Source organism: Netta rufina (assembly GCF_964035555.1).
Source record: "Netta rufina genome assembly, chromosome: 2".
NCBI lineage: Eukaryota > Metazoa > Chordata > Aves > Anseriformes > Anatidae > Netta > Netta rufina.
The window spans coordinates 41625911-41639155 of NC_140124.1; the positions used below are offsets into that span (position 1 = coordinate 41625911).

Here is a 13245-nt window from a genome sequence, read left to right on the forward strand (position 1 = left end):
GTTTTAATAAAGTTTTTGTGTTGTATACTGCCAAATATAACACTACCAAATATTTATGGTTAATATTCAAGTCATTTTCAGTGAAGAGTATTTTCTGCTCATAAACTCTTTTTTTAATTAATTTATTTTTTTTTGGCAATTGATAACAACATACCATTAGCAAAAGCAAACACGTATATCCTGTCCATTACATAAATACAGAATTGACTGCTACCCATAACACTGTAGGCATTATCATCCTCATAGGCCTACTACTCAAGGCCAGTATATATTCTTGGCTGTCCACCTTGAGCCTCTGATTTTGCCTAAAGTAGGCCTAGTGGGATGGTGCACCTTTACTGCTTTTCATTATTTTCAAGTAGCCAAAAAGAAGGCAATGCCTTTTCTCAATTCATGAAGCTATTCATCCAATATGGCAGGATAAACATTTAAAATTTATTTTATTTAAATTTTACCTCCACTGTGCATCTTCTCCTGTTCACATGGATTCCCCACATTTTCCACAGCAATTACCTTTTGGGGAAGATCTGCTTTGGGGCAGGCTAATCAAGTGCTGTGGGTAAACTCTTCAAATACAAGTGTAAAGAAACGAGACAAATGCACACAGTGACTTGCCTCTGAAGGTCTAAAAGCCTGGCCACTACCATTTTTTGTACTCACTATTCTGCCTTGTGTAGCTTCTCCCAGGAGCCCTCCAAAAGTGATTACAGGAGACATACAGGCACAGTATAGGAAAAGAATCGAGGCCAGGCACTGCAGGCTTAATGCATCCTTGAAGTCACTCAAGAAAAAAGGTGCTTTCCTTTTGATGTCAAGTATCAAACCACCAAAAAGCCTAAATAGGTGAGATGAAACTCGTCAAACTGTACACTAAAGGATTCTAGCTAGTTCAAAACTATGGGCTACACAAGACTGCCAGTGCCTATTGCCAGCACAAAATTAGCTATTTTATAATCCAGATTAAAGCATAACACAGTTTAAAATATAAAGTGAGAATCTTATCTATTCCAATTCATTATTTTTCCAAAGTATCATCAATCAGGCCACCCACATTTTTAAAAGCTGGCTAGGAATTTTCGCATATAACGGGCTAGATACTGAAAAAATATCTTTACAAATATCTATAGCTTAATTACGTTTAACGTTAAATCTGTCTTATGAGATTCAGAACAAGGAACAAAAGACATATGCTAAACTTCAACCAAAATCATTGCATTGATACATTTCAATATCACTACTCCAGTAAGCAGTTATAGCTTTGTTTTTGATCTGAATTCTCTACATTGATGAATGAACCTATATTTACTTAACAGCATAACATTTGGAGTATGGAGATATTTTCTAAACGGAAATACAAAAACAAATGTATATAGATCGGTTCAAGTGGGTAAGTTATCAAGAAATTAAAAAGCTTTTTGCAGCTTCTCAAAATTTTCAAAACTAAAATACTAAGTAAAATTTGTAACCAGGAAAAAATTGGTTTATTGTGAATGATACATAAAAGCCTTAACAAAATTTTTCATTCCTGTGGGGAAAAAAAAAAAAAAAAAAAAAAAAAAAAGTTTTAGCTATTTAAAGATAATTCTGTGGGTAGAAATGAACTTTTGTTCCCTATACCATCTGCAAAAAGGCAAGATAAGAGTATGATGAAGCTAAAATTGTAAAAATTAAAACAACGCTTATAATTCCTTCTTGCAAAGGTATGAGAAAAATGCAAATCACTTAGAAGTTTATCATTTTGGGGATAACTTTATACATCTTCTGCAGAATTTCTCAGTTGATATAATTTCCAATATGCAATATTAACATGTAGTCCTATTCAGTTGCATTTCCACTGTTAGAGAGGTGTGGTTTTCTTTGGCAATTATTTCAGAACAGAACAGTAATGCAACTCAACCGAAAAGTTCCTTTGATTTTTATTTCAGATCTAAAAGAAACATAACCAAAACAGTATTCTTTGCCACTTTATATTCCTTGTTATTCCACTTCATACATGTTTAATAAAACAGATTTGCATTAACGGAAATTTTTAGTACCTAGCCCAATACTGAAAATTGTATATTCCTGGTATAATTATGGTAATTGCGTGCTCTTGATAATTAAAAATTAAAACTCAACACTTAAAAGTCAGTTAGTTAAATCAGGCAGCATCTTATAAGAAATCCTTCACAAACGTGTTGAGAAACACTGCCACAGGCTTGAAAATGCTTTAAGCAGACTGCCATTTATAGGCAAGAACCCAACACTTGAAAAGGAAAACAGATGCATTCTGACACATACAATGGTGTTGTTTGTTTGTTTTTATGTTTAAATGCCATCATTAAAAGCTATGGAGATTTATCACATTTATTTCTTTGTGGTAGCTAGTATTTAGGGAAGTGAACACACCTTCCAGTTCTCTCAAGTTCGGGTCCAGCATGATGGCCTTCTTCTTTAAGAGTCTCTCCTGTAGGAGTAGATCCATTTGGAAACTTAGGTATCTTTCTTTTCTCCTAAAGAAGGAAAAAAAAAAAAAAGCCACACAAGACAAAAACATACTTCAAATTATACTTTTTAGTGCAACAGCAAAGAGTGTACAGAGACTTGCCTTCCAGGCCTTTTTAGAATCCCAGCTTATCAGCAGCTCTCCATGTGCCAAATTCCTCTTTTATTGAATACAGATGACCAAAACTGTGCAACACTCCCAAAAAGATCTTATTAGTGCCTTGCGCAACAGTACTAATCTTCCCTTTCTAAAAGAATTATCTCCCCTGAGACATGATGAAAAAAAGTCTGCCTTTTCAAGACATAGTATAGGCTCAGCCACGTGGCTTAGACATCTTAAGATTTTTTTTCTCAGTCATTTCCAGAGCAGAAGCCTCCAGCTTGTAACAGAAACTGACCTCACTCTGTAACAAAGTACAGTATTAAGTCCAAGTACAAATGTTATTGTAACTTGAAAAGTTATTCCTCTCTTCATCAAGCTCTACATCTCATCACAAATTTCTCAGACAAGCTTACATTCCAGAAAAAAAAAAAAAAAAAAAAAAAAAGGAAAAAACACTTAGCCTTGCTTATTCTGGCAACAAATTAATTGCTAGTCTCACACTACTCATGAGATAAGCTATACTGCTGTCCCCCCTTCCATTCCAACCACTTCCCTAAATAATCACATAATTCAACACCAGCTCAGCCTTGTGAACGAAGAACACCGGTCTTTCTCCCCATTTTAGATCCCTGTGGCAGTAATTTCCCTCAGTAATAAAGAGGCAGAAAGGGAAGAAGTCAGAGGCCACTAAGGTCTCACCCTGACTCTCAGTTCTAAGCCTTGTAGCACAACCAGACACTTTTATCTATTTCATAAATATTCTGTAAACATTAATTACTAGCCAATAAACATTAAAACTTATTTTCAATCAATGCCGCATGCAAACAAAGGTGTGTTTTTTGGTAAGAATTACAATATTCTTGCTGTTCATTGTTAGATTAAATTTGCTAATATGAACCCAAGTACAATTTTGGATCAACTCTCCATCTCAGACAGCTTCATTTCGGTATTACAAAAAGAATTACAATAAATACATGTGGTGGTTTTATGACAGTCAACTAAACCCCACTACACTGCGCAAAGAAGAGGAGAAAACGTAATGAAAAAAGAGCTCATGGGTTGAGATAAGGATAATTAAAGAGGAAAGAGAAAAAAATAAGCAAAGACCACATAGAATCATAGAGAGAAAATAAGTTACTCTCAACTTCCCATCAGCAAGCAATGTTCAGCCACATTTTGGGAAGCAGGGTGTCAGTACACATAGAAGTTCTTTGGGAGGACAGATGCTTTCATAACACGAGTCCTTCCTTCTTCTTCCCCAGCTTTTATTGCTGAGTGTGACATATGGTATGGAATATCCCTTTGGTCAGTTTAGGTCAGCTGCCCTGGTGATGTCCCCTCCTCACCTCTTGCTCAACTCCATCCCACTGGCCTGGGGGGTGGAGAGTCTTGACGCTGTGCCAGCACTGCTCAGCAATAAACAAAACTGGTGATATATAGGTGCTGTTCTAGCTACAAGTGCAGAGCACACAGAACTGTATGCGCTGCTGTGGAGAAGGTTAACTCCATGCTGGTCAGACCCAGTACTATAAAATTTACTTTTAAAAAAAAATAGAAAAAATAAAAGTGTCAGATCAGTTTTCTGCGTAGATGAATGATCTACTTTTTCTTCCAAATGGTTTTGTGCATCTTCTTGATGCTTAACTGAAGTCAACACTCAATGCACAATTAACTTGCACTTGGAAATGCATAGGAGCTCTTTACTGGAGTTTTGGTGGTGTTTTTGCTTTGTTGTTTACCTGGGAAGGAACACTTTTTGGTGGCTCAATTCGTATAGATGGATCCCATTCTCCTGGAGGTAGGACTGTCACTTGGTCTAAAAATTCATCAATTCCTGATAATAAATCATTTCGGTCTTTTGCTTTATAGGCAACATCATGGAAAACCTACAAGGAGAAAGCACACAGCATTTTATTTTTAAAGTTTTTATTTTTTTTAACTGAGAAACTGATTAAAAGGAACACCTGATTTTATTTTATTTTTTTAAAAGGCATGGGAAATTTTTAAAAGATTCTCCATAGTTAGGCTTCTTCATTACTTGCATATTTTTGCATTAAGAATTACCTGTATGCACACCCCTAAAAACCATAGAATAAGGATACTTTATCTTCAAACTCACAATGAATTTATTTCTAAAAATTGATTAAGACGGTAACCTTCAATATTAAGTAAATCAAATTAATGTACTGTTGCTTGAGCAATTCTTTCCTATGGTCACTATGTTGCTGTACTGTACTAAATGAGGATGAAAAAGCACCTTTGAACAAGCTTTAAACCAAAACACGAGTTTGGTTTTTTTTTTATATTTAATTAAGAATAAAAATTTCATTTGTAGATCCTCTAGCTCAATCCATCTGAAAAGGCACCAGAAAGGAAAACCCCTTTCTCAAGAAAAACCTAGCCCTATTACAAGCCACAACACCAAACTCTGAATTCTCTGAATTGGCAATTTCAAACAGGTAGCATTTAAACAAAACAATCTCTGAATTTTGAAAATGCTTTTTAAACAGGGAAAGGAAATGATAGCTTTGCTATTAAAATGACTGGAGAAGATGATTCTAAATTGTTTCTGCACATTCTGAAACATAAAACGTTTATCTCCAAAGACCTAACCATTAAGTCTTCCAATTATAAATTAGATCTTTTACGACTATTTAGGTTTTCAGGTCTTTTAAGACCACTAATTTTTTATTATTTTTTTAAATTTTCTTCAGTGATTTACAGTATTCCAAAAATCGGTCCACCTAAAAAATTTGAAGCTCTAACTAAAATTTTGAACACTCAGTTCTTATGCTGTACAAATACCATATTGTAGATTAGTTGCCAACTGTAAAATGAACAGTCTGATTTAAATTTCCAAACACAGATTTCTTTTTCTAGAGTGAAGAATTATTAGTTACTTAGTAGAAATTCTAATATTTATGAGCAATTCAGCAGGTGGCGCTCTATGCAAAGGCAGAATTAAAACATCCGAAGTTTAATCAGTAAGATGAATCACAGAATCACAGAATTTTCTAGGTTGGAAGAGACCTCAAGGTCATCGAGTCCAGTTTTAATGAGTTCTGATTCCCCTGTGCTCTTTAAAACTGTCCACCAGGGCACTAAGCCTATGACTACAAATTCCTAGTAAAATTCTAACTTTAATTATTCGATCTGGCTTTGATAAAAAACACCTGTGATGACTCGTTTGAACAGTTGCTGTCATTTGAAGAGTTTGCTGTCATTTTTGACAGCTATGCTGATCCATATTAGATGCAGTTCTATTTAATGATTTTATTTCCTAATTTAACATAAAAATAAAATAAAATAAAAGCAAAGCTCAAGTATCTCTTCTGAAATACACTTAGCATTTCTAAGTGAACGGCAAGGGGAAAAATTAATTTACAATTCTGTAAGTCACTAACACAAGAAATAAGTTTCTACTGTTCTACATTTAGCAGGTTTGGTTCCTTTTCTTTAACCCGTCATTCCAGAATACATTTATTACAGTCAGTTAATACATTATTCTAGTCTTCTTTAACTACGGATGTGTAAAATACATCACTCACATCATCTGTCATCAGTGTTGCTATTGATCTTCCAATTTCATGGTACTGTGGAGCTTTGCCTGCTGGTCCCAGCAACAAAAACAAAAATCTGTGGAGAAAACAATAGAGATAAATAGGGCTGGCTCTTTTGAATATACTCGGAGGCTTCTTTTTTTCAAACCAATGTTTTAGAAAATTTGGTGGTGAAGTAAACATGTTTTCCTTCCTATTTCAGGTCTTACAGACTGCTGTAAAGCTCACCTCAAAGTCATTACTGGAACTGAAATCCAGAACCAAGATTACTCTGAAATCTTAATTAAGCCTAATTTTCCAACTTCCTAATGCTATAAATGGAGAAGAAATGCAGAGGCTAGAGCCCGATGAATATTTCTTCTGAATTATATACATCTTTCTGCCATTGTCACTGGCAAAGACCCTGTAGGGCCTAGATGCATTATGACCTGCTCTAGCCCCTCTGATGATCACCTCTCACGTAGGAGTCAAAGACTCCTCAATTTCTGTCAACAGGTACATCATACAACTGATAACACGGATATACTTCAAGCAACACATAGGGCATACTCATAGACGCATCCTGGTCCTGTGTCAGTGGAAGGGAAGGGATTCTATATTTTGGACACCTAAGAAGGTAAAAGTGACATTTTAGGAAGGGAATCTAATCTGAGGGTGGGTCACAGCGTGTTTTACCAGATATCTTCAATTTCCAATCACAGTCATCATTAGCACTTTTTTTTTTCTTTGAACTAGTACTTTGGTTTGTATCCTTTAGAATTTATAAACAGAGAACTGCAGTAATTCTTTCTACAACCTTCTTACTACAGGCCATGTAAATGAATTTCCGAAGTACCACACTTTTGAAAAAGTAGCACTTACTTTCGATTCACAAAACGAAAAGCTCAATTTTTATTATTTTTTTTTTTTTTTTGACTACGCTAACCAAAACTAAGATTGTATCTTCAGAATGAAGTGTGCTATTTCAAAATCTATCAGCCTGAAGCATTCTGAAAATTTATGACAGGATAATTTCAGCTGAATTAATACAGTAACATTTGCAGAAATTTTGGAATTACGAACACTACTGTCAACTACCCTCTGAAAATTCTCACAACCACTTAAGACAACACCACCAAGATTATTTTTGCCTTTCCGTATAGCATTTATGTTGAAAACAATCAATAATAATCAAACATTTTACTCATTTTTTTAACAAAAATATCAAACCCATATATTTACAGATGTTTGTCAAATACCACAGAACTGTTGAATGAATCAATATGCACACAAAATAAGTTCTCTCCACTAGGACTGAGGCATGACCAAACAACCTGCAATTGTGTTAAGCACAAGTCTAGATTTCCTGAGCTTATGGAGTGCATATAAAAATAGTAGACTATTTGAGAATTTCAGTATTATTAATTCCTTAAGTAATATTAATTTATAATGGAAGTAAAGCCAGACTTTCCAGGCATTTGTTTACCGTGTAGGAACAGGAACCTCTGTGAGACCTGAGAGAAGCACGGCAGGGGAGAGCCTCACAAAAGCAATAATAGGTCTTTCTAAAAAATCTACTTCTCCCACTAACACGTTTGATGCTTCTGCTCCTGAAGGAATTTTCCTCATGAAGTTCATGTCAACCTATTCATACGAAAATTAAACAAATGTTTATTTCTTTACATTTGTTAGCATGAAATTTATAACATAATTTTTAGTTTATCAGTATTTACTAGACATTCAAGCTACAAAGAAAAATACAAAAGCAAATTAAAAATCCCACAGTACAGAAAAGACAGACGTATTTATAAAGTGTCAGCCAGCCACTAACAGTGAACTATTTTCTAGAAGTTAGAATTACTGCTACCTACTATATTCTAAAAGACTCCAGACCGCATAATCACCTTACTAGGATTACTTATGACAAACATTCCATGATAGGACATAACTTAACAAATTAAACACAATTAACTAAGGAGAGTTCATGTAATTACACATGGTTTCTAGAAAGCAATTGGTTATTCCACAGTTGCACAGAATCATAGAATGGCTTGAGTTGAAAGGGATCTTAGAGATCACCAGATTCCAACCCCCCTGCCATGGGCAGGGATGCCACTCACTACAGCAGGTTGCTCACCCAACCTGGTCTTGAACATCTCCAGAATCTTTCATCTTTCATCTATGTTCAAAAGCCATAATTTTGAAAGAGAATTTGTATGTTCATGTCTTCACCCATGAAGAATGTAAGAGTTGAAAATCTAAGCTTTTGTTTCTGTACAGAGTTACAGAATTGTATTAGAAAATGGTATAGCACATGAACTCTTTGCCCACATTTATACAAACACGCACAAGCACCAGGTACACTGCTAACTAGAGAACTTACAGATGGCCTCTTGAGTCCCACACCAAGTGTGCCACAACTACAGTGCCAGGAGGCTGACTCCTGCCCAACAGGAGACAAGGCAGGTGTACAGAAGGACAGGCCAAGCAAAAACATAAAAACTGTGACAGAGGATCAGGAATAAATGGCACCTGCCATGATCAGATGAGAACTACAGTGTAAAAGTTACCCTTGCTTATACATAATTATTTAACTTGGCAAATCAATTTTCTTAGTGTTGCTCAATAAAGATAACACTACAGACTGTTTTATAATAACAGCCATAATGCAACTTGCCCAGCAAATTTCAATTATGAAAAACATGGAAGGAATTTACAGTAATGAATATTAGCTTTTGCATAGCAAACTCAAACATATAAAACGAATCCCCTTTAAAAGCCCTTTGGAAAAAAAAAAAAAAAAAGGCAGCCTAGGAGAAACCATTGCAAAACCATCTACAAGGTTGTTTTCAGAAGAGTCTTTATAACAGGTCTGAAAATATCTCCCCCTTCATCAGAAAGTACACAGGCTGCTCTCATTAAGTTACTAAAATACTGAGAAGATCACCAAATGAAATCAAAAGTTCCGTCCCACACAGTTTCAAAACATTTGACACATTCGGCCTCTGCCACATTCTTATACTTGTGCATGTAACTTCTACATAACTAAGACAGCAATAACAACCACCACACTTCTGCTACAATTTTTTCTATGCTAAACACTATGGTATTTAATATTATTTACCTTACTAAAATCAACGGTGCTGTTTTCTCTGCTTCCGCCTGTCCCAGTACCTTTAACATCTCCACTCTTCCCATTGTCTAAATTTCCAGGTGCTGATTGTGGAGATGCTAATAACCCTAGATTAAAATAAAGGAGATAAGTTTAAAATGGTGTTTAAAGTGAACTGAGTATGCAACACTACTAAAAACTCAATGTGGCAGCTTGCTTAAAGCAAATGTGCAAGTTATTCAGTAAGAGTGCCCTACATTAGTATCATAAATGCAACGTAACAATTCACTGTGATGCCAAAATAATGACATAATTTAAAATATCAAACTTAAATGTTGCCTAAATGATGGCCATTTGCAGAACAGTCACCAGAAACTGAGAGACTCTGATTGCCAGAAAAAAAAAAAAAGAAAAAAAAAGTTGACGCTAACTGTAACTGCCCCAGTATTTAGTAGACAGCATCTTTACTATCTTTAGAAGCCTTCCAGTACCAAAAGGAAACAACTCTGTTATCTACAATTTGCTGTGTAACAGGTATTTCAATTGTAAAAAGTCTTGGAAAGCCTCAGGCTACAGCTACAAGGAGCAATACCCTGGTAGTTCACTAAACCTGTACAAGCAAACAGGAAGGATATACATACAGGAAGGATAAACAGCTTGCAAAACATAATTTCAGTCAGCATACCTAAGCTCCAACTATTGATCTGCCCACATGATACTATATGAAATGGTCTCTCTAACTCATTAAATCGAGGCACGTACAATGCAGTTATTAAATGTACAGCTTTCGTCTGTCACCTGAACCAAGACACAACAGTTTTATGCAGCTTGCTAAGTCAACAGTGAACTGCAGGTTCAGCGAAGGGCGTGAAAATAAAGTGACCGACGCGTGTTCATATATAGTGAATCCCGTGTTGCTATGGTCATCCCTACCCAACTAGCACTTAAAAGCTGGTCTAGGCATGCATAACCAAACCCAAATCCTATTTTTTTGGATTACAAAGCATTTCCTTATTCAGTTTAATGTGCACTAAGTGCATTTTGCCTTGCTTGTCCACACTAGACCTTTCAGATGTGGTATTAAACATGCTTCAACATGCTTGCAAAACCACAACTAAAAAAAGCCTGATGTCTAAGTTTTGTATTTCATGCAGAATTTGTGTTTAGATCAAGCATTGCTCTAGTCAAGATAAAACCAAATCCTCCCTGGCTACATTTTGGCTATTGTTCTATCACAACAAATGCACTGTTGCCTCTATCCACATTTATTATTTAGTAATTTGGTGTTATTTAACATTTCAAATTACAACTGAATTCACTTTGATTCCCAATTTTATCTCCCAAAGACTCTTTCAAAGAGTCATCATCAGTCAAAGACATGTAGGTCCAAGCCTTAAGCATTAATTTTCATTCTTGCAGTTCATAGGAGTATAAATGGTGTGGGTAGTTTTTCCTGAAGCAAAAATTAAATGAAGTTAATAAGCTGTAATTTCCTTTTTGAAACCTAACCACGCACAAGTAATTACCTGACACTATAAATATTACATTCAGTTAGCTAGACCAACAATAATCACATTCAATCCTTCTGCTCCGAGATCTGTTCTTCACAAGAATAACTAAGAGCAAACAGCCACCTGTGAAATTAATTGTTCAAAATATTTAACTGTTTAAGAATTAATGTTAAGATGTGTTTGTAGAACTGGAAATAGAAATATTAAACATTCAGTGCAGAAGAAGAGCAAGGTGGGCATCAAAATACATTTAAACATTTTTCACCTTTTCTCTACATAACAATAAAGGTAACTGAAGATGTATGTAACTGATGAGCAATAATGCATCATTCCACACATTCCACAAATGCTCTGAGATCAAGAGCAAACAGACTAGAATAAAAAGTGAAGTCAATCAAGGAGGAGAATAAAGAATAAACTAACTTAATTCAGTACTATTTGTTATTGAGTGACACTGATTCTTCTACAGCACTTCCTTCAAAATTTCCCCAATGTTACAATTAAGTTCACAAGTTTTGGCACTGATACAAGAATATTTGTCCAATCCTAGACTACGTATAAATGTTTTTTCTTTCTGTTGTCCTGTAGCTGAATGGAATACTGTGCTCACATGAGAATACTGCTTACTTGCTTTCAGACATGGAGCAAGTAAGCATGGAGCATTTCCAAATGACATTGCATAGCATAGCATTATGCTTATCAGTCCGTCCAGTATCTGCAGTGAAACTCAGAATAATAAAATATTAACTCTAATAATAAAACAACTCAAATCTCACAGTAATAAAGGCACTTTTTTTTTTTTCCTTTCCTTCTCCACTTGGTTAGATACAAACTTGAAGGCTTTTGGTAAAACCAGTACCACCTAATATTTTTTTTCAGACAGAAATTCATCTAGTCTTACCAACTACTGATGCACCCATTAAAAATGTACAGTTCTCTTCTTGATGTTGTCATGCAGATGCTCTGTCTGTCTCCTTCAAAAGACAGCAGTGGAATGAGTCTTGAGTAAATCTGGATTAAAACCTTGTAAGATCCCTTAAGTACTTATAACCACACCTTCACTAAAGATTATGTGCTAACTAGACTTACTTGAATACTATGATTACAAAAAATCTAATAGGAATAGTTCACTAGGAAAGAAAAGCAGAAGACATTTGCCTCGTGTCCCTGCTTCAGTAAAAAAGAAAATCACGTTGGGGGAACTAAGATGAGTTCAACACCTAAGCACAGTTGTTCCAATATAATTATGTCTATATAGGCAACATTTATTAAGGAGAAAACTTTTAAAGACCAAGTCACACCATATTTCTGTTTGAGGAAATAATTATTTTTTTTAAATAAATTTCAATGCTGCCTTATATGGAAAAGAATTAGAACGACTTACTCCTAGAAGGCAAACATGTCAAAGCTTTCTGAATTATCTTCATGAAGTAAATTTTAGGAGAAAAGTTGCAGTTATTTTATTCAGTTTTAAAGTACATTTATTAGTACATTAATTAAAAGTTCTGTAACAGGCTTCTTTGCTGTTATTAAAAAAGTTTAATGTTGCTGGTGAATTAACACTTGATCTTCAGCTGTGGCATATCTCTGTTCTTAGTTCTTCCTATGGAATTCAGTATTCAACAGTTTTGAAGATGGGAAAACAAAAATACATGACAAAAGAAAGAGTTGTTAAGGAAAACCCTTTGCCTGGTTCACTCACTATGAACTAGTGAATGGCTGATGAAAATCAAGTAGTAGTTTGAAAAGTGTGCCTCCCTTCCCTCCTTTTACAGTAACTCACATGAAATTCAGTAACCTTCCAGCTATTTACAAAGTACAAAATAAAAGCAATGAAATCTGAACAGCACAAGGCCAAGGACAGAAGAATGCTGAAAAGAAGAAAGCCATCTATTAGCAAATTAAAACACTTCCCAATATTCAGAGAAGGCAAACACAAGTCAATCACAAAGACATGGAAAAAGTATGCAGGCTGCAATATTCTGGCTTACTAGCAAGGTGATACAGATCGTTATCTTTAATGGAATGGTGTTTAAGGTGTTGGGTTTTTTGTTTGTTTTTGTTTTGGACAAGGAAGACGACTTTCCTCTTCAGGGTTCCCTTCTGAGTTTGATTAGACAGAAGACAAGACAGATTAGTTCAGTTACAGCCCAGAAAGTCACAGTCTGAGAATGTCTTCAAATGCATCTCAAAGGAAAATGTCTTTCTGTGGTCAAATGATTTATTGAATTAAATAAGAGGAAAAACAGAAAAACAAAAATGTCTTCCATTATTACTGGTGTTCTTTCTTTGGAAAGACATTTATTTAATGGATTCACTGGGAAATCATCACTTTCAGATTTTTTCTTTATGAGAAATATCTCCTTGAGGAACAAAAGCAATAGGAATGCGTCTTGGAAATTCTGGTTGAATGCTTTATTAACGTTAATAGTAGTATCAAGTATTTGATCTTCATTTGTTTGCCTTCTCTTGGGTTCTGAAGATCTTATGTCTGAC

General features: G+C 35.0%; 1 protein-coding gene across 6 annotated transcripts in view; it reads right to left on the bottom strand.

Annotated features, from left to right (window-relative positions):
• The window catches only part of SLC4A7 (solute carrier family 4 member 7), a 75164-nt gene that overhangs the window by 21437 nt on the left and 40482 nt on the right, over positions 1-13245 (bottom strand). For all 6 annotated transcript variants that reach the window (XM_084282264.1, XM_084282268.1, XM_084282267.1 and 3 more), the window contains 6 exons: positions 9251-9366; positions 7613-7770; positions 6136-6223; positions 4327-4473; positions 2389-2492; positions 661-835 (listed from right to left, as the gene is read on the bottom strand). In XM_084282264.1, coding sequence (XP_084138390.1) covers positions 661-835; positions 2389-2492; positions 4327-4473; positions 6136-6223; positions 7613-7770; positions 9251-9366 — 788 coding nt within the window. The remainder of the gene's footprint in view (positions 1-660; positions 836-2388; positions 2493-4326; positions 4474-6135; positions 6224-7612; positions 7771-9250; positions 9367-13245) is intronic.